At 41.5% G+C, this 27,545-nt stretch overlaps 1 protein-coding gene across 1 annotated transcript; it reads right to left on the bottom strand.

Moving 5' to 3' along the window:
• Positions 1-628: 628 nt before the first annotated feature.
• IL7R (interleukin 7 receptor) lies at positions 629-27,545 on the bottom strand. The gene is made up of 8 exons (XM_065406911.1): positions 27,429-27,545; positions 20,494-20,620; positions 12,217-12,371; positions 9,724-9,878; positions 5,245-5,419; positions 4,017-4,104; positions 2,792-2,867; positions 629-1,132 (listed from the first exon to the last, which is right to left on the bottom strand). The coding sequence occupies exons 1-8, from the start codon at positions 27,529-27,531 to the stop codon at positions 629-631; spliced, it is 1,383 nt and encodes a 460-aa protein (XP_065262983.1). The 5' UTR covers positions 27,532-27,545.

The raw sequence follows: 27,545 nt of genomic DNA, 5'->3' as shown, positions 1-27,545 counted from the left end.
GGGGAATGAGTTACCAAGCTCAGATCCTGAATCCCAAACTAATACAAGCTGATTCTGATCTCACTTATTATGTTTTTTAACACCTGGTATAATGCCACTAACTTCAGCCAAGTTACTCCGGATTCATTCACCCCAGTTTAAGTGAGATCAGAATCTACTTAACCTATCTAGACTTTGCAGCCATGTTTCATGATAGGGATTTTATGACCATTAACAAAATCTGTAGCTGCGTAAACTGAGATGGCGATAGGAGCGTTAACGAATGTGAAGCACTCGCCAATGCTTGGATAGAGGGCAGTAGAGAAGTGCAATGTAATAGTATGTTATTGTTATAGGTTAATCACCACCCATGATTAAGGTCTTAAACCAATTGAACTAAATTTGTTTTCAGTTACACTGGATTTACTCCACATTGGCACTGGTGTAATTGAGAATGGAATTTGGTCCATTGTCCTTGGAGGCCAAGAAAAATCCATCCCCATTGACAGCATTGCAAAATGGGGATAGGTACATTATCACTGAATTTATTATTCACTGAATCAACCAGCAAGAGGCAGGAGACCCAAACAAGAAGGACCAATAGTCTGCTCTGTTACAGCAAATCCTATGTTCCTATGGTTTTTGAGGTTTACTGATTTTTGCAAAAGCTGGACATTGTGACATATGCTTCGTCTTTATTTGATGACCTAACTCCATTATTGGGCTGTATTAGGGACACTGTGTTGGTATTTAGGGGTCCTGATCTGGGCTGAACAGTGGGGTCCTCTGAAGAGCTGGAATGGGTCATAGGACCACAATTATATAGTTGTGTACCATTGCTACTGCACACTTTATATGGAATGCCATTGCTGGATTCATTTAATATGGAAGGGTGAGTCTCACATAAGTGCCCACTCAACGTGTCAGATGGCCAAATTCCTCCATAAGTCACAGGAAGCTTTAGGATGCTTTTGTCTACAGCAGAGAGGCGCGTCTTCATATCTGATCCATTGCAAACTTTTTCTGAAACATCTGCATCTAGAGGAGCCGATGGCTGTAGGAAACATTCCACTTCTGCTTTGGCTTGAATGCCATCCACTTTATGAATATGAACATACCCAAAACTTTCCGGGTTAAAGCTTATATCAAAATTCTGTGTGACAAAGAGGATAATATGTTCAGTTAACTACAGGTACTAAGTTACGGGAAGACACTCCCATAAGTCATCAGATTTTAGAAGAATTTTTATTTCTGTACTTTAAAATTTTCATAAAGAAAAAAGAGAACTAACTTCTTTGCCCCTAATAAACAACCAACCAACCCAACAAAAGATCTTGAATCAAAATCAGTCCCAGGTACAATTCTGGGAACTAACACATAACAGACTGACTAGCCTTTATGAGAGATTCATCTAGGTCAGTGACTCTGAACCTTTTACACACCCCAGCCCCTTATCAACTAGCCAGGATCGTCAAGGCCCCCTTCCACTTTAGCAACAAGGAAAGAGCAGGCTAGTCATGACCCCCTGACATCTGTTTGTGACCCCAGGTTGAGCAGCTATGACCTAGGGTAAATATGAGATGTGAGGCCAAAGGCTAAATGCCTCAGACTTTTGAGTACTTTCAAACAATGCACTATCTGGAGCATGTTATTTCACTTACAAAACAGCACTATTAACTTTCTCAGTGAGGAAAAATATTATAGATAATTGTAAATCAATGAGCTAATTCCACACCTTACAGCTGGAACTGTAGCCTGTTAGGCCCCAGTCTGCCAAAGGATAATGTACATGCTTAACTTTACACACTTTGAGTAACCGTATTGACTACATAAAAGTGGAAGGATATCATGGTACAAATTTTCAAAGGGATCACAACTCATTGCCATCAAGGGCCATCATTGTTTTGCGCAAGCAAAATCTCAATTTGCCAGTCGAATAGTTAGATGGCTGACTACTTCATTTGCATATGCAAATACCATTTACACATGCAAATGGTAGTTTTTGTGAATCAAATTTAGAAGGCCCTTTGAAAACATGGCCCAGTACATACAGCAAATATACTATAATTAGGGCCCTACCCTAATTGAATATTGTTATTCACCCTAATTCACAGCCATGAAAAACACATCACGGATCATGAAATCTGGTCTCCCCCCGTGAAATCTGGTCTTTTGTGTGCTTTTACCCTTTACTATACAGATTTCACAGGGGAGACTGGTGTTTCCCAAACTGGGGGTCCTGACCCAAAAGGGCATTGCAGGGGGGCTGCAAGGTTATTTTAGTGGGGGGGTCGCGGTATTGCCACTCTTACTTCTGCGCTGCCTTCAGAACTGGACGGCCAGAGAGCAGCGGCTGCTGATTGAGGGCCCAACTCTGCAGGCAGCAGCGCAGAAGTAAGGGTGGCAATACCATACTATGCCATCCTTACTTCTGTGCTGCTGCTGGCAGCAGCTCTACCTTCAGAGCTGGGCTCCTGGCCTGCAGCCGCCACTCTCCAGCTGCCCAGCTCTGAAGACAGCGCCTCTGCCAGCAGCAGCGCAGAAGTAAGGGTAGCAGTACCGCAACCCCCCCTACAATACCCTTGCGACCACTTCACAGCTCCTCTTCGTGTCAGGATCCCTACAATTACAACACTGTGAAATTTCAGATTTAAATAGCTGAAATCATGAAATTTACAATTTTAAAAAACTTATATCTGCAAAATTGACCCAAATGGACCATGAATTTGGTAGGGTCCTAACTCTAATGTATGAGTATTATTTATGTTTTCTGTACACAGACTCAGGTAATCACAGCAGAGGCAGCACATACCTTTTTTGGCTTCTTGCACAATTGCTCCAAAGTTTTTTTATGATCCGGAAGTTTTGGCCACAAAACTGGCTTGATTCTGAAATGAGATATGTAGCAACAATAAAAGTATTCAAGAAGGGATTATGGCAACAGCCATAATCGAAGGCACTATATTAGTAGTGTTAGAGTAGCAATAAGAGATTTTATATCATCATACTAGTTCTTGTCGACCATCTGGGTGTTTTGCATTATCCCGCATGAGATATTTGTTCTAAGACGGCCATTTCTGAACTCTTATTCCAATGGTGAAGGTAGAGGAAGGACATGAGTGGTGTGGAATATATGTCTTATCCCACTGCCTCCGAATGATAACAATATTCTACTGTTATGTGGATAGAACTTTTCATCCACAATGTACTTCACAAACCATTAGCTAATTAACCCACAAAACACCATAGTAAGAGATAATTAGGTACATATTATTCGTATTTTCCAATAGGGATTTGAGGCAGAGAGCCTAAACTCCCACTTTATCAATGTGACCATGAATTTTGGATGCCTCTTTTATGAGGTGTTTAACTTGTGACATCTAAGACCTGTTTTTCCAAAGATGCTCAGTTGCTGGAATTTCAGCTGAAGTTAATGAGAGCCACAGGTATGCAGCACCACAGAAAATCAGGCGCTCAAGTTGGGCACCAAAAGTTTGAGGCAACCAAAATTAGTGCCACTTTTGAACAGTTTGATCTACAAGCTCCAGCTTGACCACTTCTGTTGATTTCAACTGTGGCAATATATCATGAGAAGAGAGGTAATCTCACTGGTAACCAGCTCCCAAACCTGACTTGATAGGTCAGGGCTTTATAGGTTAAAACCTACACCATGATTTCCTCTCAGAAGCTTATTGGAAGCCAGGCCAGATCACAGAGTACTGGTCTAATGCGCTCCCATTACTCAATAAACAGCCTTCAGCATTTTGCACCAGCTTCAGCTTCTGAATGGTCCCAGGATGTAGACCATGTGACAGGAATCTAATCTTGAGGTGACAAAGGCACTAGGCAGTCTCCTTTTGCCTACCGCCTCTCTTGCCTTTCTCCCATTCTCAATTCTTCTATGATTTGTACATGTTCATGTTGCGGGAGAGGCCAGGGAATGGGGTGAGAATTGTTGGATAGTATAAAAGGATGAGATGGGATTGCCACAGTATGATTGGCTTAATACTCTTTTGATGAAAAGAGATTAAAATTACCTGGTTTTCCAAAACGTTAGGATCAGAACAAGTGTGACAAAGAGCAAAATGAAGCCCACAGTAGTTATAACCACAACCATGTCAGTGCCTAACAAAAAAGTAAAGAATAAATACCATATTAGGTTTGTTTCTATATGCATTATTATTGTCCGCTATCATTACATACTCTTTTAAGAAAAAAACAACCTATTATTACTGGGGAATATTGACAAATTTTATACAGTTTGGAGTGATGTATTGATTTAACTGCCTTGTTTCTCCCATCTGTCTGAAGGTGGGAAAAGGTGGCTTTGCAGTCCCTTGATCCTTGACTAAACACCAGGCTAGTCTCCTAGTCCAGATTAGAATAGCCTGAGGGCTGTTCTAAACTGCATTGGCTGCCGATGGCCTCAGGGAAGCATCGCCAGCTCATTGAGTTACGGGTCCATTGATTTATGCCTTGGCTGCCCTGGGGAATTTGAAGGTGGGGGTATAGCAACTTTTGCTTATCTGCCTTAGGGGTTGCACTGAGTATATCTCAGCCAAAACTGAGGATCAGACCCTTTGCCTGAGGACATATTTTCAACCTTCCGTATGTAGGTCACCGGTCTGTATCTGTCCCAGGTCCATAGTGATCAAAAACTTTGCTGTTGTACACAACTGAAATGTAGTTTGTGATTAAAATAAGGTAAATGCATGTTACAATTGGCAATATTAAAATGAATCCTTTTGTACTGCTCTAACTCTGCTATGGCTAAAATGTTTGATGCAAACTGCTCTTTATCTCTGGAGGCTCAGAGTCATCCACAAAATGGAATGAGCCAGATTCTCTGCCCCATTCTGTCCATATTGTGCCATGCTGTTAGTATAAACAGGATGCACTCTGGCCCTATTGCCACTGCTTGGAATTCAGCTGGCTTTGGGGCCTCCCCAACAGGCTCAGAACTGGGGCAGCCAGCTCCTATGTCACCCTCTCTCCAGCCGCTGGTGCAGGGAATAGGCGGGGCATGTGAAGGGTGAAGAGGTGGCTGCAGTTTGCAGCACTCTGGCTATACTCAGCACGTGGATAATCCCTGGAGGACCATTGGCAGCTGGCACAGGCAGCAGAGCTGAGGTCAAGTAGAGAATCAGGAAGTCATTAGTAGCCCCTGATACTCTGCCTAGCCCCACACCTGATCTGCTGTACCAAGTGACTTGGTCAGGTTTTAGGCTTTTTGCAAACTTATGAAAGTGGTTTCGCTTTGCTTACTTTTCTTTATGGGGTGTTCCGCTGCAATTTGGAAGTATTCGGAGGAGCTCCATTCACTCCAGATACCCTTGAAATACTTTCCATTGGGCTTTGATCGCACTTTCACTTCATAACTTGCACCCATCTGAAGGCTTTTGCCCAGTAATTTTACCCGAAGATATTGAGACTGTATTGTCTAAACAGAGAAAGAGCTGATTATTTTTTGTCAGAATGGAAAATTATATTTTTCAGATTCAGTAAGGGAAAGGTTATTTATATATAAATCATGTTTGTAGAGAAGATTTTCAGACTCTGAAACCTTAGCTATCTCATAGAGACAATTGCCCTGCTTTATATGTGAGTGCATCCCAGTAGCAGCCCAGGGAAATGCATATGCATAGGAGAGCCATACGCAATCAATTATTCACAGGGCAGAGCCTATTCCTGCAGATACTGCCCAGCCTGAGCATTTCCAAAGGGCAGGACAATAGGGCTGGAGGAATGGACTCTGCTCTTATATGACAAATTTTATTCAAAATGCTAGCTACTCAGAACATTCATACGTGAAGGATTTGAAGCTGCCTGGAATAATTGAGCTAGTAAACAGGAGCAGCAAACAGGGGAGTTTTGCGAAGGAGTTTAGAGAGGGAACGTGAAAGCCAGATACACCCAACATTCTCTAAACATAGACTAATAAACATCCTATTCCCCACCCACCCAAACCAACCAAACAAAAAAGCTGCAGAAGTAAAACGAATGCAGGCAGAAGTCCAGCAGCAGAGTGGGGGCTATTCAGTTTAATGCACAGAATGCAGCACGTACAATTACCTGCCTTGTGGGCAGGTGGTGTATGTGTGCATTCTGTGCAAGGAGCTCATGGCCCTCAGAGACCGAATACAGGCTCTTGAAACCAGAGTGGCTGAACTGGAGGATTAGGGAGACAGAGAGGTACACAGATGAGACTTTCTGGGACACAGTAGAGTGGTCCCACCCCCAGTAGACAGCCTCCGTGCTGTTGAGAAGGATGAAAGTCTCAGGGAAGGAGAACATCAAACTGAAGCAGAGGGAAATGATCCCGTAGTTGGGACCCTCCTTCCAGATGATGCCATGGTATCCTTTCGCACTTAGGATACCTCTCTGGGGGAGGGAATCCCGATTATTAGGAAGAGATGGGTAATAGTATGGCAGAGTTGGTCATTGGAAATATAGATAGATGGGTTTGCGATGACTGAGAGAACCACATGGTGAATTGCGGCTCTCTCCGAGACAGACTTATGTGCAGTAATGGGGAGGAGCGAGTGGTCACAGTACACGTAGGTACTGTGGTGCAAGTAGAATTAATTTCTTATCAGTACGCTGCACACATGGGAGGGACACAAAGGGGGAACACCAGCTAAACGGGGGGCATGTGACCTCCCCACATGACCCCCCACGTGACTCCACCCCACCCTGAGCCCGGAAGCCCTGTGCTCTCCCCGTCCCCTCCCCATGACCCATCCCACATTACCTGGGGAGAGGGGCCTCTGTCCTCCTCCCGCTGCACCAGAGAATTCTGAACCGCAGGGCTCTGTGGAACCGCAGCGGTGAAAGGAGCAGAATGTGGGGCTCCTGGGCAGCTCCAGCCGGCAGCTCCTCCAGCGTAGCTGTACCACCCCCAGCCCCACCCCCATCCCCGCCCCCAACCTTTCCATGCAGCTGCATCTCTTGAGTCCTATCTGGGGTCTGTACGGGAGGAGGACAGGGCTGTGGGCGTGGCTGTGGGCGGTACAGCCACGCTGGAGGAGCTGCTGGTGTGGGGCCGCCCAGCAGCCCCACATTCTGGTCCTTTTGCTGTTGCTGTTCCTAGGAGAGCTAGCCCAGCGGCCCCACGTTCTGCTCTCCTGGGAACTGCAGTGGCAAAAGGAGCAGAATGTGGGGCCGCCAGGCAGTCCCACGCTGTCAGCTCCTCCAGCGCGGCTGTACTGCCCCCAGTCCTATCCTCCGGCGGGGCTGCTGTACAGATCCCAGACAGGACTCAGGAGACGCAGCTGCGTGGAAGGGCTGGGGGCAGGGCTGGGGGCGGTACTCCTCCTGTGTCTTTCCTGTGCAGAGTACCGGCTATAAATATCTTACTGGTACGGCGTACTGGACCGGACCGCCATACTTGCACCACTGCGTAGGTATCAGTGACATAGAGACAGGTAAGAGAGAGGTTGTGGAGGCCAAATTTTTATTACAAATATTTGCACTGTAAAATGATAAAAGAAATAGTATTTTTCAATTCACCTCATACAAGTACTGTAGTGCAATCTCTTTGTTGTGAAAGTGCAACTTACAAATATAGATTTTGTTTGTTGCATAACTGCACTCAAAAACAAAACAATGTAAAACTTTAGAGCCTACTAGTCCACTCAGTTCTACTTCTTGTTCAGCCAATCGCTAAGATGAACAAGTTTGTTTACATTTATGGGAGATAATGCTGCCCGCTTCTTATTTACAATGTCACCTGGAAGTGAGAACAGGCGTTAGCATGGCACGTTGGTAGCTGGCATTGCAAGGTATTTACATGCCAGATATGCTAAACATTCGTATGCCCCTTCATGCTTCAGCCACCATTCCACAGGACATGCTTCCATGCTGATGACGCTCGTTAAAAAAAAAAAAGTGTTAATTCAATTTGTGACTGAACTCCTTGGGGGACAATTGTATGTCTCCTGCTCTGTGTTTTACCCGCATTCTGCCATATATTTCATGTTTAAGAATCTGAAGTGCCTTCCAAAATCTTGTGACACCGGCTACAACAGTGCCATGCGAGCGCCTGTTCTCACTTCTTCACACAACGCACAGTCAACCTGTGGAACTTGTCGCCGGGGATGCTGTGAAGGCCAAAAGTATAACTGGGTTTAAAAAAGAAATAGATAAGTTCATGGAGGACAGGTTCATCAGTGGTTATTAGCCAAGATGGTCAGAGATGCAACCCCATGCTCTGGGTGATAATTGTCCTGTTCTGTTCACTCCCTTTGAAGCGTCTGGCATTGGCCACTGTTGGAAGACAGGATACTGGGCTAGATGGACCATTTGTCTGACCCAGTATGGCCATTCTTGTGTTCTTTTGTTCTTAATGTATAAATACTACATGCTCTATGTTTGTCTGAGTATTGTAAAGATGTTTACTGTATGCATATATTAAGTTAATTCAATAGCTCGGTGGTCAGGAAACTACCCAGGATGCTAGATAATAGCCCAGCTAACTACTCCTCAGCACACACCCAGGTCTACTAGCTACGATACGATACCTTCGCCCCCTGGTGTGACCGGTTCAGAGACAGACGGCAGACAAAGAACTTTGGGGGGATGAATGGACAAGCCCTAAAGAACAAGGGTGAGAGGGGCAGAGCCTGCTGGGAAGAAGGCTGAATCCTAACCCTAAAAGTGGGGGTGTCTAGGATAAGCTAGGCCTACATAAGCTTTAGGTAAAGCAGATATGCATATAAGTCTTTTGTTGTTTTAATCCTTTTGTCTTGTTATTCTGTGTTCCTATTGTCAAGAGTAAACAAAACTTTGTTTGAAGAAGGCTGTTTTGGGTCACTGTGTTATCCATTGGTCACAGCTCCCAAAGGGAAGACTTGCAGGCCAGGAAACCCAGCCAAGCCTGGTGAGCTATCACAGTTGGCCCACAGGGGACTGTAGCCCAAGGCCTAGTCTGAGAGTCAGAGAATCACAGAATTCTGCCCCAGAATTTATTAATAGTTAATAATAATAAATTAATAACCATATAATATAATAATATCTCCCTAATTCATGTATGCCTTTCATCACAAAATATCTCAAAGAGAGTTGTAACTTAGCAAGCCAATATTTAGCTATATTATCTACTGGTTTCAATGTATCAGTCTTGCTCCAAAGCTCGGGTTGCACTATATGCTTTATACAAGTGCATACAAAAGAACCAGTGGGTTAATAACTGTTTTCGGTTTCTCCCTGCAGCCCACTCTGTCAATTATTACCGATTCCTGCACTGGCTCAGCTGTGCTGGACAGTAATGGGTTCCTGTATTCCCTTGGTTAGTCCAAATCACAATCTAGCCCACAGTAACTGTACACAATTAAATATGGTACTGAACAGCATACATCTAATGTTACCTATCTATTGATCTGTATATAAAATAAAAATAAAAACATAATGATCACAATTACTTAAATTTAGCACTGATGTCACACTTTCTATTTTCATTGCAATAAGCATTAATTAATAAATTAATTAATTAATCCAAGATGCCCCTGTGAAGGAGGTATTGTAAGTGGTCTAATGGATTCAGACCATTTTCAATCATTATCAGCCTGGAATGGATTTGAAATGGCAACCTAGAAGTGAAATGATCTAATAACAATTACTGCAGTTTCCCAAGTTTTCAGCTAAGGGACAATAGAAATGAAGTACATTTTTTGCATATATTATTAGTACTTCTACTAACATAGACTTAAGCAATTAGTAAGAAAATCACTATACATTTTCACTTACTTCCCAAGTCCCGTTTTCCTGCCGATAGGCTAGTTCATGTATTAATTTGTCCTTTAGATATTTCTTCTTTGAATGCGGTGTTGTGTATTGAATAAAATACTCGTTTGCATCCTTTCGGAATGTGATATTTATGCCAAATGGAGTCTCAGGCTTAACTGTAAATGATGATAAGGGGAAAACAAGTCAACGTATCACACAGTGAACAGTAACCTTAATGTGTAACTATCTAATAAGTCAATATATTTATTTTAAAAAGACTTCAAAACAACTTCTAACAAGTTCTCACTTCCTCCAGGGAATCATCCTGGCACCTGGCTGGCCCAGCATTGGGGGAATGCAATGGTGAGCTTCATGTCAGCTTTGTACTTCCTTCCAGAGCTGTGCTGGGTGCTTCTCAGTTGTAGCTGAGAATCTGGCGTTGTAACTGGTGTTATGAGTAGAGATAATGCCCCATTGCTCTGTAACATCGAATCATTGGAAAGTAACTCCAAAACACGTAACAGTCAAGTATGAGCTTTACCTGATCAATGTCATGAGATTGTGTCTCCTTGCCAGATTTTGAAATACCATATAATTTCAGTAAAGAATATGTCATAATTTGCTATGCCTGTCTCTTCTGTTGTAAGTATAACTGTACTTGTGGCTTCTCTGTCCATTAGTGACAGGCTTGCAGTTATGCAGGCAATGTGGAAGTGACAAAGTATTCTAAAGTATAAGGTGAAAAAAATCTATATCTTTCCAGATCTAACCAGGGCTACTCAATCACAATGGGAAAGTTTTGACTCTTTGATCAAAATTTCTTTTGCTGATCTCAGAGCTTCAGTACTCTTTCTGGCCAATTTCCTTGTTATTGTTGGAATTAAAAATTATATGTTTTTTAATATGACTTTGATGGGAGCAGGATTGGAGCCAGTCCTGATCGTAGCCTGAGAAGCAGCAGTTTCTGTCCCAGCCCGGACCTTGCTCAGACAGAATATTCAGTTCTTGCAATGATATCACTTGGGGCTTGTACTCACTAGAAAATGAGGTCATGTTAGTTAATATGACACCTCCAGTTGTGTAATAATATGACCTCATTCTCTAGTGAAGCCAAGAGGGGACAGACCTTAATTAGACTTAGCAGAAGCCCACTACTAAGCATGCTAAGAACTGCCTAATAAATTCTTAATTTTTAACTCTTTCCCCCCATAATTATCCAGGAGACTCTGTCAGTGTGGACTGGTCATATACCAAATTTGGAGATGTTCTCATGTAGCTGTTTTCATGGTATGGATGAGCATTAATATTTTTACAAGGGTTTTAGCAGAAAAAGTTATTCTCTACCCCACCCACACACACACCATCCATAAAAGAAAAATTAGGAAAGGGAACTCTCTCAAACTATTCATAAACAATTTACCCCTGGGCTAAGGCCAAGCATGGAAAGTTTCAGACTCAAAGGAGAATATTTCAGAAAGATATGCAGGCACATGAATAATAGGGATATCTGACCACAATTTTACTTTAAACCCCTTAGCCTTCAGAAGAAAGTCTGACCTACCCATTATTTGCACAGTATCTTGAGGATTAAACACACTTAAGTGCTTTCTCATACACCGCTGTGCAGAGTGTGGCTTATAAAGCTGAACAGAATAGAATAGAAGTGAATTCAAGAATCAAGGGTCCTCACCTGAGAACACTCTGATAAGGTGCCCCAGATATTTAAGGGACTGTTAGCTTGAGTGAATCAACTAATCTTAATTGTACCAATGGCGCCTGGGGAAAGAGGCCGGTTTCTCAGGAAGCTAGGCTCCAAATCATTAGAGCTCAATACCATAACCTTGAATTGCATCTGGAACCAAACAGGAAGCCAATAGAGAATATGGAATACTATTGTAATGTGCTTCTGACTGCCAACTCCACTACAGTAGTCGGACTACTGCACTTTGCACTAGTTGGAGTCTCTAGGTGATCTCCAAGCACATCTGTACGTACAGTGCATTACAGAATTCCATGTGGAGGTGATAACGCAAGTATAACTGCAGGAAGGCAAGCATCCCAACTGGTTACTGTCATTGCACCAAACTCAGATGGAAGAAAGGCACTTGGTCACTGGAGCCACCCTGGACTGTAGGAGAAATTGATCATCCAACAACATCCCTAAACTGCATAACTTCTTGGCAAAGGAGGACAAACCTTTTCAGAGCAGCCTGTGCTATCCACAAGTCTCTCCAATTATGGGGTAGATTAAAAGCAAAGTAGAATAGGCCAGCACCTAAGCTCCCTATTCTGAACGCAGCTCAATCATGTTTGGTTTTGGGGGGAGGGATTGGTAAGGACTAGCCACATATTTTCTGGGCTTAGGGCCACAAATTACCTTAGCTCACCATGTCTTGATCCCTCAACCAGCCATCATTTCCTCCATTTTATCTGGAGTGAATGTTGGTTTTTGCACCAATTTTTTCCCCAGTCATTTACACTTCTTAATACTGTGTAAAGCACTTGGCATCTTACCAATATGGGTTACTTCCACACTCCTGCAGTACGGTCTGTTTGACTCAAGGACCACACAAACATCCTTAGGCGAGAGGATTCCGTAGAAATATAAAAAATATGTGCCTTCCTGTTTCTCCATAGTCGAACATATACGATTTTCAATGATGGTGCTGCTGTTAATTCAACATGACAGAGTTAGTTTCTTCTCAATCGTAATGAAAACAATTCTTAAATATTTTCCCACTGATATTTGGGGTCAGATTTTCAGGTTCCAAGCACATCTAGGTCTATAGAGCAGAACACAAGCTCAATCCTCAAGGCCCCTACTAAGCCCTTAGTGAAGTGGTTGCAATCAAGCATCATTTCTTTGAAACCAAAGGGATAATACACAATAGTAAGTAATTTTGTAATATTGGATTGAACAAAAACAAAAAGGTTGCATTAATGAGAAAGTTAATAGATTATTCCCATTTTTCCAAATTATATATCCATAAACTTATCTTGGTTGTTTCTATTGGAAAACTTGTTTTGTTCCACTGTCACCAGGCTGAACAAGTGAGAGTACCATTCTTTGATTGTTGGCACACTTGGGACTTACTTCTGTCAGTGTAGAATTAGACATTAGGCTATGAACAGAGTTCTACCCAGCCAAAGTTTGTCAAAGGATTTCAGTTTCCAAGATAGATTGGCCTGCCTTAAGATGGCATGGCCAGCCTGAAGTTCCATGTTGTTGGACAGAAAGAAATTGGCCTAAATATTTATCTCTGTCCAAAAAAGATGGATGACAGAGCAATCTCATAGTATGTGGAATAAGTTACAGCCTGCTGCATTGCAGCACCAGCATTTGTCAGATTTGGCTGCACAGGACCTGAAACATCTACATGGAGTCTAGTGCATCCTCCAAAAGATTTTCTGATGGATCAATCTTAATCCCAAATCCAGTGAGCAATGCTTTACGGTGGGTCTGATTTCACTGGATGTTGGTAAGGGAAATTGATAGCTCATGTTCCCATTGCTTTCTAATATTGCCACTGCTGATTGCCAATTTGCTTCATAGGTGGAAATACAGACTGGCCAGTGGCATAGGTAGGTAGTTTTACTTTTTCAGAAAGCCCTGTGGGTTGGGGATCTGGTGTTGCAAAGGCAGGGAGGTCAAACTGGTGTCGTAGAGCATGTTTAAGTTGCAGCTGTTGCCATTCCTTCTTTGGGTCCAGTTGGGATTTCTCCCTAAGGTGAGGAAAGGGCATGAAGGAATCATTTTTAGTTACGTGGTTTATGTTCAAAATCCCTTTGTTAATCCAATCAGGCAATAGAATGCATCTACAGGCAATTAAAATTTTGGAGTTACCCCAAATTGAAGACTCTGAATGTCAGAAGGAATAACATTTAAACTTAGAAGCAACCAGCTATCATACTTCCTTAGAGGCCAAAATTGTGACAGATTCCTCCCTAAGGTCTTCCTCTAAATACACCCATTGGTAGAATTTGGATAACTGTACATTAATATTTTTTTGATTGGTGAGTATCCAGCCTGACTTGAGTGAACTGAGGGGATTTTAGCTTTTAGTGAGTTCACTCCAAGTCTATGCACTAATAATTTCCCAGCTTTATTGCCTGATTTCCAGTATCTCTGTTTTAATCTAAACAAAGCAAATTCAGCCTGAGCTGCAGTTATTTTATTGGTTTTGTACCTGAGATTAGTCCTCTCTCGGAGTTTACCCGAAGAGGAGGAAATCAGCATAGCTGATGGTCTGTCTCCTTGAGATTTCCTCTGAAATTCATCAGCGTGGTATGTCTAGTTCTTTTTTTGTGGGAGGAGTAGGATATTATTCTGCTTCTTAAGTATGCCTTGAAACTATCCCACAAGATCACTTAGGAGACCAAGGTGTTCTCATTGGTTCCAAAGAAAAATTGTATTTCTTCCTTCACAAAGTTTTTAAATGGTGTGTCTACTAGTAAAGTGGTTAACTAAAGTTTAACCACCATCTTCTGACAGCCTGCAGCTTTTCAGGAGATGAGAGCTGCAATGGCAAAGGTGCATGATCAGAGATCATAATCACTTTTATTTCATTGTTAATAACAGAGCTCATCAAGCCACATGTTACCGAAAAATAGTCAATCTGTGAGTATGTGGAATGCAGAGGTGAGAAAAAGGTGTAGTCTCTACCTGTAGAATGCTGCAGTCTTCATATATTCTGTACACCCAGTTCTTCTATCTGGGCATTAATGGTCTGCCTAGCAGATAATTGGGATGGTTGGGGTCTACTCAATCTGTCCAAAAGCAAGTCTAATGCTTTATTGAAGTCTCCTTCTATAATCAATTTTTTTAGGGAGGAGTCAATTAATCTTGAAAATAATTGATTGAGAAAGGAGGGATCATCTTTGTTGGAGGCATATAGGATTGTATGTAACATCAGAAATACAAACTTCAACAAGTAAGGGTGTTCCTTCAGTGTCTTTTATGAGTTGGTAGGGTTTGTGTGTTCAGTTTTTCATTGAACAAGATTGACACCCCCAAGATCTGGTTGAGTAATTTCGAAAAACACCTTCACCAGTCCACACTTTCTAAAATCTTTTCAGCCTCAGACTCAGTGAGGTGGGTTTCCTGGAGGTTATATCAGCTTTCAACTTTCTTAAGCAAGACAAATATTTTTCTTTTTATAGGATTACCAAATCCTTTTATGTTTCAAGAAATACTTTTAACTATCTGAAGAAGTGAGGTTTTTACCCACGAAAGCTTATGCCCAAATAAATCTGTTAGTCTTTAAGGTGCCACCAGACTCCTTGTTGTTAAATTAGCCATAAGTACTCACAAAGGTAAGTATCCCAACAAACATCTTATGCCATACTCACTGAGACTGAAGGGTATAGGTAGGGTGAGGAGTCCAGTGTGAAGGGTATTTGGGGAGTTCATAAGGAGTTTAGAGGGGAAAGAGAAGCTAGAGTGGCAAGAGGTTAAGTGGATAAGAAAGAATTGAGAGGAGGTAGGACAAGGGGGCAGGGGGTGTAAGAAAAGGCAAAGGTATGAGAAAGCAGTGCTCTTGAGTCAGGGTAGGACAAAAGATCAGGAAGTTAGAGAAGGGGAAGCCCAAACCACTACGTCTCCTCTGCCCCAAGTTGAATGCAAAATACATCAATATTCCCAACTACCCTCCCCTGCAAAAGGCAGGGATGGGGGAGAGGTGATGAACATTTCAGAGTACATTTTAATAGGGTTTCTGGGCTAAAATATACATATAACTATGCATCGGATGTTAGAGTCTAACGAGACAGATATCTGCTTGGGGATCCACTGGAAAAATACGCGAGGTGGGAAACAAGAAGAAACTACTGCACCATCTCTTCTAGACAAATGGGTCCACAATCTCAGTGTATGACCTTCCAATTGCCGGCTCTTTAAAGAGCCATAAGAATTGAAATATTTCCCTCATCCTTGGGTATGTCACCAAATATCAACACCCGTAATTTAAACTGAATACATTACTGGTATGCTGTTCTTAAAAACACTATGAGTAAGACGAAGAGACAGATCACTGATTCTATATTGTAGCCTTTGGATCAGATATTGTTGATCTTGTGATCGTAACAGAGTCCATATTGTCTTCTAAGATACATATTCTAGTTCTGCCCCCTTGTTCCTGGAGGTTAGCCTCTGCAAACTGACTTAGTCATGCTGCAGTCATGACTTTAATTTCAGGATTAATTTAATGCTCTGGTATTTTCCTAAGTAGGTTCTGCTCTTTAGATGTCTCCATTAGCCTTTTATAGACTTGATGTAGGCCTATTGGGGACAGGGCCGGTGCTACCATTAAGGCAAACTAGGCGGTTGCCTAGGGCGCCAAGATTTGGGGGCGCCAAAAAGCGGTGCCCCCAAATTTTTTTTACAGCATTCCTGGGCCGGGCTGCCGGTGGCGCGCTGACACGTGCGGCTCAGACTCCCTCTCCGAGTGCAGCGGCCACTCCACTTCTACCACCTCCCATCAACAAGATTAACCATCCAGAAACAAAAACAGTGGCCTTAGTTTAGTGGATCCTCCATGAATTTATCTAGTTCTTTTTTGAACCCTGTATTAGTCTTGGTCTTCACAACATCCTCTGGCAAGGAGTTCCACAGGTTCACTGTGCGTTGTGTGAAAAAAATCCCTCCTTTTGTTTGTTTTAAACCTGCTGTTTATCTTTATTTATATGAACTTCAGTGAGACTCCTTGTGGAATAAGGTACTATGTCATGTAAATAATGGGATCACAATATGGCCATTGTTTTTTAATTCTGGTTCCATGGGTTCCATCATTTAATTTGAGATGTTTGTGTTAAAATAACTTTGTTTTTTAAAAATAAATTTTATCACAATTTAAAAATACACTTCAAATGAGCCTTGTGGGGGCTGATCCCATTTAAGTCAATGGCAAAACTTCCCAGCAGAAGTAGAATCACCACGTTAATTAAATGATAATAAATGAGGGGAAAAGTTACATCGCACTGTTTCACTTCAACATGCTCCTCTATCCATGACAACCACAGCTGACATGACCACAATTTAAAACCAACAATTTAAGACCAATACATTTATAACAACAGGGCAGAAGGAAGTAAACAGAGAATCACTAATTTCTGTCAGAAGCTGGCTGTGATCACACTTTTTAGAACCACGTCTGGTTATCTGTGCAGTTCACAGCTCAACAAAATCACAGAATGTAGGGATGTATTACAAGTGGAAAATGAGCACAGACTGGAAATTTTAAAGGATGGACATAGATGAAAGAATTTGTGGAAGACAGAAGAACAGTGGAGGAAGGGAGGGTTGATGTGATATATCACAATGAAAATGCACTGCATAAAATAGGAAGTTTAGTCCAGGATATTGGAACTTGGAAAAAATGATGTGTCACAGGGTGGCTGGCCCCTTTAAGAGGGAGTGGAGTCCCGTGCACCAGTGGGGCTGCCTCCTGATTGGGTTTTAAAAGAGAGCACCTGGGTCACTGGGGGAGGAGATTGGCAGGTGAATGCTGTCTGAGACCAGAGACAGAAAGGAAGAGCTACAGAAGATCTGAACTCTCATAGAATATCTGGGTTAGAAGGTCATCTAGTCCAACCCCCTGCTCAAAGGAGGACCAATCCCCAGACAGATTTTTGCCCCAGCTCCCTAAATGGCCCCCTCAAGGATTGAGCTCACAACACTGGATTTAGGAGGCCAATGCTCAAACCACTGAGTTATCCCTCCCCCCTGAGGATAGCTAGAGCAGAACTAGGGATGAGAACTGAGCTGAGAACCAAGGCTGGAGACACCTGACAAGGAGAAGGCCTGGACAGTGGCCCTAGGCAAAAGGGGAAGATCCTGCTTGGTCAGTGGAAGCAAGAGGGTGGACCCTGGAGGGCTGTGCCCTGAGCAAGGCTTGGACTCAGGCAGGGAGGCCTCAGGAGAGGAACAAGAGTTGCCATTTTTGAGATACAAAAACTTGAGACATCCAAGATGATCCTGAGCCCATAAAACTGGACTGCTGGGGGGGTGTACTGAGCACCCTGACAGATTGCCTGTGACAGCTACCTCAAAAAAGGGACTATGCTGGGAAAACCTGAGTTGGTGGGAACCCTAAGTGGAACTCTGGGGAGATCTCTTGTAGGGGGCTGTGGTAACAGTCAGGAGACTGGTCATTCTTTGGCAGTGAGGCCCTGGCTCAGAGCAAAAGAAACAGGGAACACAGTGCTGCCATTGAGTCTTGGGTGAGGGACCTGGAGGTGCTGTCCCTGAAGAGGGGACTGGAAAAACTGTTGTACGTTTATATGTTTACTGTGGGTTTATTGAGAATGGTTTTACTACAAGGGTTTTGGGGGGAATTACTGCACTGGTGTCTGTCAATATGTTATGCCCAGAGGTGGGTTTTCTATTGGACATTGAGAGACTCTGTTCATGGGCAGAAGAAAGGGGAAACTGAGGCAGGGTATATGTCTGTCATACAACTGATGATAAAGATGGTTATGAGAAAAAGCTTCCCTAATTTAACAAATTACATCCTGACAATGAGCAATTAGTGTGAAATACCCTTGATCCATGGATAAAAATGCTATTTTTCAAAAGGTGAGTCAGGAGTGTGACGTTGCACTCCATATGTTTTATGAAAATATGCTTGGAATGTGAATATAATGTAACTGGAATATGCTTTATGCAAAAGGTCTCTTCTAAGGTATCATTACAAAGCTTATAATCTACTAAGTGCGGTCATCCTATTTGTATGAATGTATCATTCTTGTATCTGAAGCTATAAATATGAAGTATTATTCTAAAGTCCTATTGTAATTATGCAAAGTGTGGGCCATTAATGGTGGTTTAGAATCTTGATGGCTCCCATTGACCAGAACAACTGGTTGTAAATGGCTCTGTTTACTTGTAAACCTTCCTGTGTTCATCTGAGTCAGGCCGGAAAGAATGGAGGCTTGGGGTCTCACAGGACATGTGACCATGTCACCTGGTACTGGAATCCATCCTAAACCTGGTGCTTTTCCATGTAGAAGGAAGGGTGGGAACCCAAAGCGAGACAAAGGAGTCCTGCCTTGTGCCAAATATATAAAAGGGGGAACAGAACAAAGGGGTTGCTAGTCATGAGAATCCCCTAGTTACCACCTGAGCAGGAGCTAACAAGAACTGTACCGGGGAAAGGATTGGTCCCAGACTAAGAAGGAATCTAGTCTGTGAAAGAAACTTATTGGAACATCTCTGAGGGTGAGATTTACCTGTATTCAGTTTCTTAATGTATTAGGCTTAGACTTGCGTGTTTTGTTTTATTTTGCTTGGTAACTTACTTTGGTCTGTCTGTTATTCCTTGAAACCACTTAAATTCTACTTTTATATTTAATAAAATCACTTTTGTTTATTAATTAACCCAGAGTAAATGATTAATACCTGGGGGAGCAAACAACTGTGCATCTCTCTCTATCAGTGTTATAGCGGTCGGACAATTGATGAGTTTACCCTGTATAAGCTTTATACAGAGTAAAAAGGATTTATTTGGGGTTTGGATCCCATTAGGAACTGGGTGCTGGAAATAGGGGATTTGCTGAGCAGTTTTTGGTTAAAGTCTGCAGCTTTGGGGGGCGTGGACCAGACCTGGGTCTGTGTTGCAGCAGGCTAGTGTCTGACTCAACAAGGCAGGGTTCTGGAATCCCAGGCTGGCAGGGCAAACAGGCTCAGAGGTAATTCCAGCATGTCAGGTGACAGCCTCAAGGGGGTCTCTGTGACTGAACCCGTCACAAGGAGAAAGAACTTGATCAAGCTACAGTATGAGATACAGTTCTGAAGCTACAAAATAATTTGGCAAACCAACAGTCTGATAGGTGTTGAAGGTCATGTCAGACGTCATTGGAAAATTATTTCCAGCAGACTCTTTGAAGTCATGCAGCATTAGTGATTATGTATGTAGGAAACAAGAAAATATAATGTACATTACTAGACTTTTCTTATTAATCAAATAAGTTAATGAACCTCCATTTTCTAAAATGATACTTTTTAATCTGATTATTTCCATGGATAGGAAACACCATGTCTCAATTTTTATTTCACTTCTCAGGAAAATAGAAAAATTCTAACAGATAAGAGAAAACAAGTAAAGCAACTATTAGAAGAATTGGATTCTGAAAAATCCCCTTCTTTTGCTGATTGTTACCATACTTTCAGTTTCAGGAAAAACAAGCCAAAGGATAAAGCAAAAGTAAACCACAGAACGAAAAGTCTGACAAAGTGTGCCTCAGTGACAAAAACAGGGTTGAAAATATTGCTATGGCCCCATCTCGAAGCAAAGTTCTCTGATTTCATTGATAACTGTGCACATTTTGTACAGAATATTTATTCTAGTGCATGTTTTCTGTGCATGGAGATGATTGGTTAATTTCTGTCTTGATTTAAATAATGGACACTTCCTCTTCACCCTCTTCAGTCTGTATAGCTGAATTTTACTAACAGTGACTCCCAATGAAGTCAGTTGCAATACTCTCATTCTGCATAATGACCAGGTAGACTCTGGCCCAGTGGGAGCAGGATCAGACCCATTATGTACATTACAAAGTTATTGGAGTGTTTTGTACAAATTCCTTTCAGCTGATTAATTTTCCTATTTGGAGTTTGGATTCTGGCTCACCAAACTCTTGATTTTTTCCAGAATATTGTATTCAAAACTGGTACAAAACTCAGAATCAGAACTTTTCCCAGTTCTTCCATCCATGCTTTCCAACCTGTGGCATATTGATTATTAGTATTCAGGAATTATAGTACTGTGATAGCTGACATAGTTTGTAGCTTCTTACCATATTGTAAGGTTAATGTTAGTATTGTTAAGGTCCAACTCCGTAAAGTTGCATGTTAGGGAGTGACAGTCTTCCTTAATTTCCAGCTGGCTGAAACACTCAACATCAATGTTCTCTAATTCATCATCTAAGGAGAAATATACGGAATGTTAATGAAGCAAATGACTGTGTTTGTTTGAAATACAATTTAACAGTCTCATTATGAAACAGGCTCTTTTATTAGAAGTTGCTATAAAGGAGAAGCATCCAGTAGTCTAAGCCCAACATTTCAGTTTTATAAAATCATAGAAAGGGTTTTTCTTTTTCTTTTTTCTGGGTTTATTAAATGTCCTCTCTCTGCACAAAGGGTGAATTCCATCCATTTTGACACTCATACTCAAGGACACACAGGGTAGCTAGTGTATCAATTATAAAATGACATAATTCAGGAGCTAATATATTGGTTTAGCTAGGCCAGTCTTGGCTTTTATCATTAATCATAGTATAAAAGATGGAGTATTGATTTGATCTTGGAAGCCCTCTGTACATAGAACTCCCTTTGATGCATGCAATACACATGCAGTGTGATGTTATAGTATGTAGTGTTAATTTGCATGAATTTGAGATGGCCAAATTAGTCACAGGTAGCCAAATATTAATTGTAAGAACCACGTACAAACCTCATACCAAGAGAAAAATGGGAACTAATCCATTTTCAAAAACTGTCAGCATTTTCTAGAAATCATGATATTGTGGTTTTTGAAGGTGTTATATCTCATGACATGCTAGGCATAGTAAGAAATGTGTACGGCGCACCAGTAACAAACCAGGATTCCCAGAATATAGCATCAATCTCTAGACATAAATCTTATATGGTAAGTTAGCTTGACGCATCCTAGACTCCATTTTTCACACAATAGCACCATCCCTCAGTTTGGCAAGAATCAAAGTTACTGTTTGAGAAGTTTAGGACTGAAATAGAAGGGGAGTTTCTGGCCAAGACTTAAAGCTTGTATGTACTGGGGCTATTTGGATTGGTGTTTCAAATAAGCTAAGCACCTTATTACTCTGGTGCAGCACATCTACACTGGAGGATACACCAGCGTCATTACATTATTGTAGCTAAACAGGTCCAAATAGCAGTTGTCTAGACAGGCCCCAAATCGTCTGAGAACACTAATAGATTACAAGGGACCATTGTAATCACTAGTCTGACCTCCTGTATAGCCCAGGCCACAGGACTTCCTCAAAATAATGCCTACATCAAATCTTTTAGAAAAACATCCAATTTTGATTTTAAAATGGCCAGTGATGAAGAATACACAATGACCCTTGGTAAAGTGTTCCAATGGTTAATTACCCCCATGCCTTATTTCCAGTCTGAATTTGTCTAGCTTCAACTTCCAGCCCCTGGATCGTGTTATACCTTTCTCTGCTAGACTGAAGAGCCAATTATTAAATATTTATTCTCCATGTAGGTACTTATAGACTGTGATTAAATGACCTTCTAACTTGTTCTTTGTTAAACTAAACAGATTGAGCTCCTTGAGTCTATCACTGTCATGTTTTCTATTTCTTTAATCCTTTCTAATCCTTCAATCGTTCCTGTGGCTCTTCGCTGAATCCTCTGTAATTTATCAACAGCCTATCTTTGCACAATAGCTCATGCCCCCAAAACGTATGTGTAATGGGACTGATACTTGTGCTTTGCTGTCAGATTATTGACAAGAACTAGAAAATTAAGGTAGAATTTTAGAGGTCTCATTTCAAATCCCCTTACGCTGGCACAGGCGCTTGAGCGCTGCGGCACATTTTGACTGTGCCATCCGTTTCTGTCAAATGTCATACCATCAGGCTTTCAGGGAAATCTCAAACTTTCTGTCACATAATACTGTTTCTTCAAAGTTTGCCTTGATGAGTCATAAAACAATTGCTGTTTGACTGGATGATGCGTGTTTCATATCCAAAGCTCTTGCATGTCAGATCAGGGATAGCAAAATAAACAAACTACTGAGAGAAATATTTCCACCCCAACTTCCACTCCAAGTTCAGCAGAACTGATAATGAAGGGTTAGATTGTGAATGGCACCAGGGAAGAATGGAAGGAGCTTCCTCCCCTCTGCACAGAAGCTAGCTGAAAAGTGGGTAAGAAGCAGTGGTACTGTTCTCTGTAATGGGCCCTGTGAGCATTAGCTGTCTGAAAGCCAGGCTGTATTAACTTCTGTTCCCTACTGCTTTCTGGGGATGAGAATGATGATATATGACGCACCATCCTCCTTGGCCCATCTTCTTTTAATATTGAAGGGAATTGGATGCTGGAGAAAGATGTAGGATTGATGCCCTTGGAGAAGGAAGTTCTCTTTTTATCCACCGAACAGGTACAGCCTGGGCGCGGCTGTGCAAGCATCACTCCGCTGCCCTGCCAATGTGCCTCAACTCTGAACTGGAGGGAGATGAGGTATTATTCATGGTTATTTATATTACACTAGTGCCCTAGAGGCCTCAATTTAAAGCCAGGGCCCCATTCTGCTAGACATGGTACACACATATCGTAAAAGACAGCTCCTGCTCCAAAGAGCTTACAGACTAAATGCCAAGACCTCACAGGTGAATGAAAGAAACATGCAGACAGGAAGGAGATGGGCCAGAACAAGGTAACAATACTAACAGGATATTTTCTCATAGTCTAGCACTGCACCCAATTTGTAGGTGCAATTGGCCAGTCAGTAGCAGTAAGCATAATAATCATTCTTTATGTCCATTCCATTTTTGGCTCCTTTGCAGCTAAAAGGAGGGATAGCTCAGTGGTTTGAAAATTGGCCTACTAAACCCAGCATTGTCAGTTCAATCCTTGAGGGGGCCATTTAGGGATCTGGGGCAAAAAAAAAATAGTTGGGGATTGGTCCTGCTTTGAGCAGGGGGTTGGACTAGATGACCTCCTGAGGTCCCTTCCAACCCTGAGATTCTATTCTGTTGAAACTCCAAGGTTGTCATTTAGTGCCAATTGTAGTAGAAATATTTTTTGTTACATGGACACCTGGACCAAGACCATGACATTTATTTCACCTTGACTATTAAAGAGAGACAGCTTCCAATCAGTACTAGTCGAGAACTGGCTTTGGACTGGTTTAATAGAGGTGAAAGTCTATCACAATTCCTCTGAGCCATCTAGTCACATATAGAGACTCATGTCCTATATGACCAGAGACTATGCAGCACTCTTAAGACTTCTGATACAATTACTTGCCTTGAGTTATTCATAATTCTGGTTACATATGGGTAACATTAAAATTGTTGTGAATTATTATTACTGTTTATTACTTATATAGTGACATTGTTTTGCATGGTTGTTTATATAAATTGCCTAGGGAGGTTGTGGAATCTCCATCTCTGGAGATATTTAAGAGTAGGTTAGATAAATGTCTATCAGGGATGGTCTAGACAGTATTTGGTCCTGCCATGCGGGCAGGGGACTGGACTCGATGACCTCTCGAGGTCCCTTCCAGTCCTAGAATCTATGAATCTATGAATATGTAAATAAAGGCCATGTCATAATACGTATAAATCCATGGATTGTATCACATCAACAAATAAGACTCTCAAATAAGAATCCTCTTGACGGCTGCTACAATTATCTGAAAAGTTGTATTTATTCAGTACCCATAAGAATGGGACTCAAGTGGCAGAAGTTGTAAATCAGAATCCATCCTGCTGTCCTAAAGATTGAATAATCTAAAGAAGATGAGCTTCTTTGTCTAGCATTTGAACTGTTGAATGTTTAAATAGTAAAGGGGTTCTTCAGATGTTAGACTGGCATTAAAGCAGGAGGGCAGCTGACTTGCAATGTCTGGCACTAGGGTGACCAGACAGCAAGTGTGAAAAATCGGGACGGGGGCAGGGGGTAATAGGAGCCTATACAAGAAAAAGACCCCAAACTCTGGACTGTCCCTATAAAACTGGGACATCTGGTCACCCTATCTGGCACTGAACTCCTGCACTGTGAATGCAACTTTTTTGAGTCGTGAAAAGTATTTGTAACAGTAAAAAATGATCAGTTAAAATATTAGATTAGCAATTAGCAAGATATGTGCTATTTAAAAGGAATTTTCATGTACCATATTCTAACAGCTTAAAATTAAATTTTGCTATCTGACAATCAACAATATACTTCTTCCCCTGTTGACTCCTGAACTTGCCAATCCTAACTCACACAAATAGCTCTTAATCATGGCCCCAGTGACCTCTACATGACTAATGATGTGAGTAAGGTCTGTTTACATCAGTAAAAATTTGCAGGATCATGACCGTTTCCCCCAGATCATAGGTAACTCAAACTTAACACCTAATCCTGATTTCATTTAAATAAGTGGGGAAATTTGACACTAATTTCAATAGGAGAAGAACTGGGCTCATAATCACTTACACTATAAACCCTTTAAGGCAGTTGTCTCTTTTCCGTGTTTGTACAGTACACAACACAATGTGGCCCCAATCCTGATAGAGGACTTTGGCACCACCACAATATAAATATTTGCAGAGACTTATTTACATTCTTAACTTTGTGTACTGATGTCCATAGGACCACTCACAGTACATACCCCTGATAACTGTATAGTCAATTGCTTGGCTACACTTTAGTCCATTAAGAAATATATTCAAGAGACGAAATGACCAATATCAGTCAGGTTTTTTGCTAAAAGCTAATATTAGAACATACAGGAAGAAAGGCTCAGTAAGATACCAGTTTCTGGGAAGCCGTCTTGTGCAGCATTGTTAAATTCACCTTACACAGAAAGTGTGTTTCAGCTAAGAGTGTTTTTAGGATGATTTTACAAGTTACAAAACTCTTTACACATCACTTAAATCCAACCCACCAGTTTGTCCCAGCCCCTTAACCTGTTTTTCTGTGCCTCTCCTTTGTTTTGGATACTAGCATTCCAGGGACTGGTCCATGAAAGTACCTCCTCAGCTTATACCGTAGTAGAACATTGAAGTATTTTGCCGTTCACAAGTTCCTTATTTTCGCATGCCAAAGCTGACTTCAGCTTTGCAAAGTGTTACGGGATGCTTAGCATAGAACAGAATTATAAAAAGATATAGGTCAATTCAGGCCATGTAACTGCTAGAAATATAGATACAATATAATGTCATATTGATATTGTGGGCTTAATGCATATTAATATGTGTCATATCAATAATATATATTGGTTAAGCACAGATGTAAATGGCTGCAGGATCAGGACCTTAAATTGCCATGGTGTTGTTGGCATCTGATTGAATATCTGCTGTATTTAGAAGTTATCTTAAATTAAAATAGTTCTCATGTGAGCTGACCCCATCCTACAAACACTTACCCTGTGAGCAGGGCCATTGAAGTCAATGGGACACATGAGTAAGGGTTTTCAGGATCTGTTTCTGTTTCTAACCAGGGCCCAATCCTGTTCCCTTTGAAGTTGATGGCAAAGCGATTTTGACTGAAAGGGAGCAGGGTTAATAATATATGTCAGAGTTGAGTGGTCCCAGTGATTTCAGAGACATTGATTTCAATATATTTTTATTAATGTTGATGTCAATGGGACCACTCACCTGAATAAGGGATTGCAGGATCAGGTGCTGATCAGCTGGAAATTATGTAAATACAAGAAAATAGGGGGAAAACACGTCATAAGTAGGTTTAAGTTCTGTAAACCAGTTTGTTCTTTATAGTCTTCTAACCAGTAAAACTGCCATGCACTTTGTTCTGGTGTAATAAACATATAATTCACTGCAGATGGGAAAAACAGAGGGAACTAATGGAGTTACATCTAAAAGTTAGCATAGATACACAGTAATTACCTCACCATTAAAAACAGAACCCATACTGCTACTCATCTAATAACAAAATGTTAGGAACCTAAATGACGGTAATTGAGAGAGACTAGTCTTATGTCAGTAGTCCTTATCTGCACAGTCCCACTGACTTTAATAGGATGACTCATATGAGTGAGGATTATTCATGTGAGTAAAGGTTTTCAGGACCGGGTCCTAGGCAATTTAAAGGATCTGAGTCTCAAGTTGTGTGTCAGAAAAATATTCTCATTGATGGCAATGGGAAATTTTCCTGAATGTAGTGCAGAACTATGTACAAAATGTCTAAATTGAGTGGAGTATTTACAAATTTGATTATTTCTGCTGCAAAATACTTTTAACTGTCCAAGCAAAATAATTGAGTTTGTTAAACTAAGGTCATTATTACTGTAATGCCCCTGATGTAATTCGAGTGCCTTTATGATAAACACACATCAGTGATGTGATGCAGGTAGCTCCTAGAAGCTCCTTGTTTAAATGCTGCCCCCTGGCCCCACCTCGCCGAAAGGGGGGACTAGAGAGCGTCCTTTGCATCATAGGGCCACTCCCTGCTTGAGATAACTTATCTCTGGGGCTCAAAAATAATCTTCTGAATAGGAAACTTTTTGCCTCTGGGGTGGAGCAGATTGGACTGTTTCTGGCACTTTAAAACATTTTCCCCTAAGAGGATTGTGAGAGCAGAATCAGTGCCTTATCCTTTTCATATGGCACTTTAATGTATTTGCAAAACATAATGGAATGAACTAATTCTTTACTTACCAGCCTTAAACAATCGTAATTCTTATACAAAGCTAACCATAATGAGAGAGGCTGAGTGGGCCCTATCCTGCATTCCTTGTGCACCCCACTCTTTCACTGGTTTTAATAGGAGTTTGAGGTGCACAAGGATGCAAGACTGGGCATAAGTATAGATAGATATCTGTGTAAATAATCCACCAGAATCACACAAATCCCATTCATAAAGAATATGAGAGAGGCAAAGCTAACGGCTAAAATGTTAACCCATTCTGTTTAACGGCTGCAGTTGCATGTAGTAGAAGTTTGAGGATCTCATTAAAATCACATTTTCAATTATTCTTGATCCTGAAGGCAAATGTGAAATGACTCACCAGACTCATCTTCTGAGGTAGAACCACTTTCTCCAGAAGTGGTGTGAAGAAGAAAAAAGAGTAAAATGCCAAACACTGTGCTGGTCCGTGTCATTCTGAGCATATTTGGTGTGTGCG

This window comes from Emys orbicularis, chromosome 6 (assembly GCF_028017835.1).
Source record: "Emys orbicularis isolate rEmyOrb1 chromosome 6, rEmyOrb1.hap1, whole genome shotgun sequence".
Taxonomy (NCBI): domain Eukaryota; kingdom Metazoa; phylum Chordata; order Testudines; family Emydidae; genus Emys; species Emys orbicularis.
The sequence above is the reverse complement of the archived record's forward strand: the minus strand, read 5'-3'. Positions and strand labels throughout refer to the sequence as shown.

What these genes read in the sequence shown, in the direction of transcription:
- IL7R (XM_065406911.1), bottom strand. Translation starts at nt 27,531, where the DNA reads ATGCTCAGAATGACACGGACCAGCACAGTGTTTGGCATTTTACTCTTT. An exon ending in AACATTAACCTTACAATATG is followed by an intron (nt 12,372 to 20,493) that starts GTAAGAAGCTAC and finishes TTGAATTAACAG; the next exon opens with CAGCACCATCATTGAAAATC. An exon ending in TGTGGAAGTAACCCATATTG is followed by an intron (nt 9,879 to 12,216) that starts GTAAGATGCCAA and finishes CATCATTTACAG; the next exon opens with TTAAGCCTGAGACTCCATTT.